The following is a 1,578-nucleotide window of genomic DNA, read 5'->3' as shown; positions in this document are numbered from 1 at the left end:
TTAATGCTTTAGTTGTTTCTGTTCTGGTACAATGTAATAAATTACTGGTTAAATTAGTCAGAGAGGATTAACATTCATTGTTATTCTCATATAGAAGTAATTGAACTGTGATTTTAATGAGAAAACAAGTTTGTAAAAGCTTCCTCCCTAAACATCTGTATTGAGATTGTTCATCAGAGTGCGGTGACATACGCTCTGACACTTCCTTGAGTAACCACTTTTCTTTTTTTCATCTTGCTGAAGTCTAGAGTTTGCAGCGCTCTTTGACGACTACACTTATTTGAGAGTGAAATGCATGGATTTTTGTCCAAAATTAAGTTCATAATTTTCTTCATCTACGTACCTTTTGTTTACTCAGGTGAGATTAATTTCATAACGTCATTTAAAGGTTAAATTCTCAGCTACATGGCATTAAAAAGGAAAGAAAGATTTCTCTGTCAGCAAGTCTTTAGCTAATCGTGTTAAACTCTGTGTTGGTTTAGTTTGATTAATATGTTGAATAAGCTTTTATTTTTATATGTTTAGTTTTCATGTACATTTCTGTTTATTTTTAGTAATTTTGTTGTGTGATTTTGTCATTTTATTAGTTGTTTTCATTATTTTTATTTTTTTATATTGTTTTACAGTTTATATAAATATTGCTTTTAGTTTTTTATTTCCAGTTCTTCAATTTAAGGTTAAGCTTAGGAAACTTTATTAATCCCTATAACGGGAAACTTATTTGCCACCATTACACATGGCACAATAAATAGTTTGACAATAGACACAACATCACAATCAATCCATCAACAACTCATTTGCCACTGTTGTACATTGCAGGCAACACAATAAATAATTGAGCAATGAACACAATAACAAAATTAATCCATATACAAATCGCACCACTTTGTTAAAATAAATAAATACATAATAAATAAAAAAAACAGCAATAAGAATAAAAGACCTTCTAAATCATTCTGTAGAACAGTGAAGCATTACTAATCTCCCATTAAATGAACTCTTAAATCTGCTAAAAATACCATTTAGTGGATGCCCTTCATAGTAAAAAAAAAAAAAATTTTAAATTTTGTTTCCACAATAACCTCAAGAGAATCAGGAATAAATCCAATAATTGAACCTGCCTTTCTGATCATTTTATTAATCCTATTGTTATCATTAGTGATACTAGCATAGCACTGACAGAACGCTGGCCAGAATTCCCTGATAGAAGACATACAGAAGCTTTCTTTATGCTTTCTTTAACCTTGTGTTGTGTTCAAAACCCTATAACACTTTTGTGATGACCCGGCCTCAAAAAATTGCTTATAAATCACTCGTTATGCTATATTATCACCAAATATTGGATTCAATCTTTGTCAACTTCTTCTTTTTTCAACTTGTATTTATATTTGCATCTGATTAATCGTAGGCTTCATTTATCTGAGAGTAGGCACCTCATTTTTTTCCAGTTTTTCTTTAATATTGTGAAAATTATTCATAAATAATGCTTTTTTCACTCAAAAAATGAGGTGCCTACTCTCAGATAAATGAGGCCTACGATTAATCAGAAGCAAATATAAATACAAAACCAGTCCTACA

At 30.0% G+C, this 1,578-nt stretch overlaps 1 protein-coding gene across 1 annotated transcript in view; it reads left to right on the top strand.

Moving 5' to 3' along the window:
- Positions 1-291: 291 nt before the first annotated feature.
- Positions 292-1,578, top strand: part of LOC107753744 (major histocompatibility complex class I-related gene protein-like) — a gene marked incomplete at its 3' end in the record, with an annotated part of 9,488 nt that continues 8,201 nt past the window's right edge. The window contains exon 1 of the mRNA XM_016569958.1: positions 292-358. Within this exon, the coding sequence (XP_016425444.1) occupies positions 292-358 (67 nt within the window). The remainder of the gene's footprint in view (positions 359-1,578) is intronic.

Source organism: Sinocyclocheilus rhinocerous, unplaced genomic scaffold (genome assembly GCF_001515625.1).
Source record: "Sinocyclocheilus rhinocerous isolate Xijiao unplaced genomic scaffold, SAMN03320098_v1.1 scaffold202, whole genome shotgun sequence".
Classification (NCBI taxonomy): Eukaryota; Metazoa; Chordata; class Actinopteri; order Cypriniformes; family Cyprinidae; genus Sinocyclocheilus; species Sinocyclocheilus rhinocerous.
Note: the sequence above shows the minus strand (reverse complement) of the source record. Positions and strands in the feature narration are given on the sequence as shown.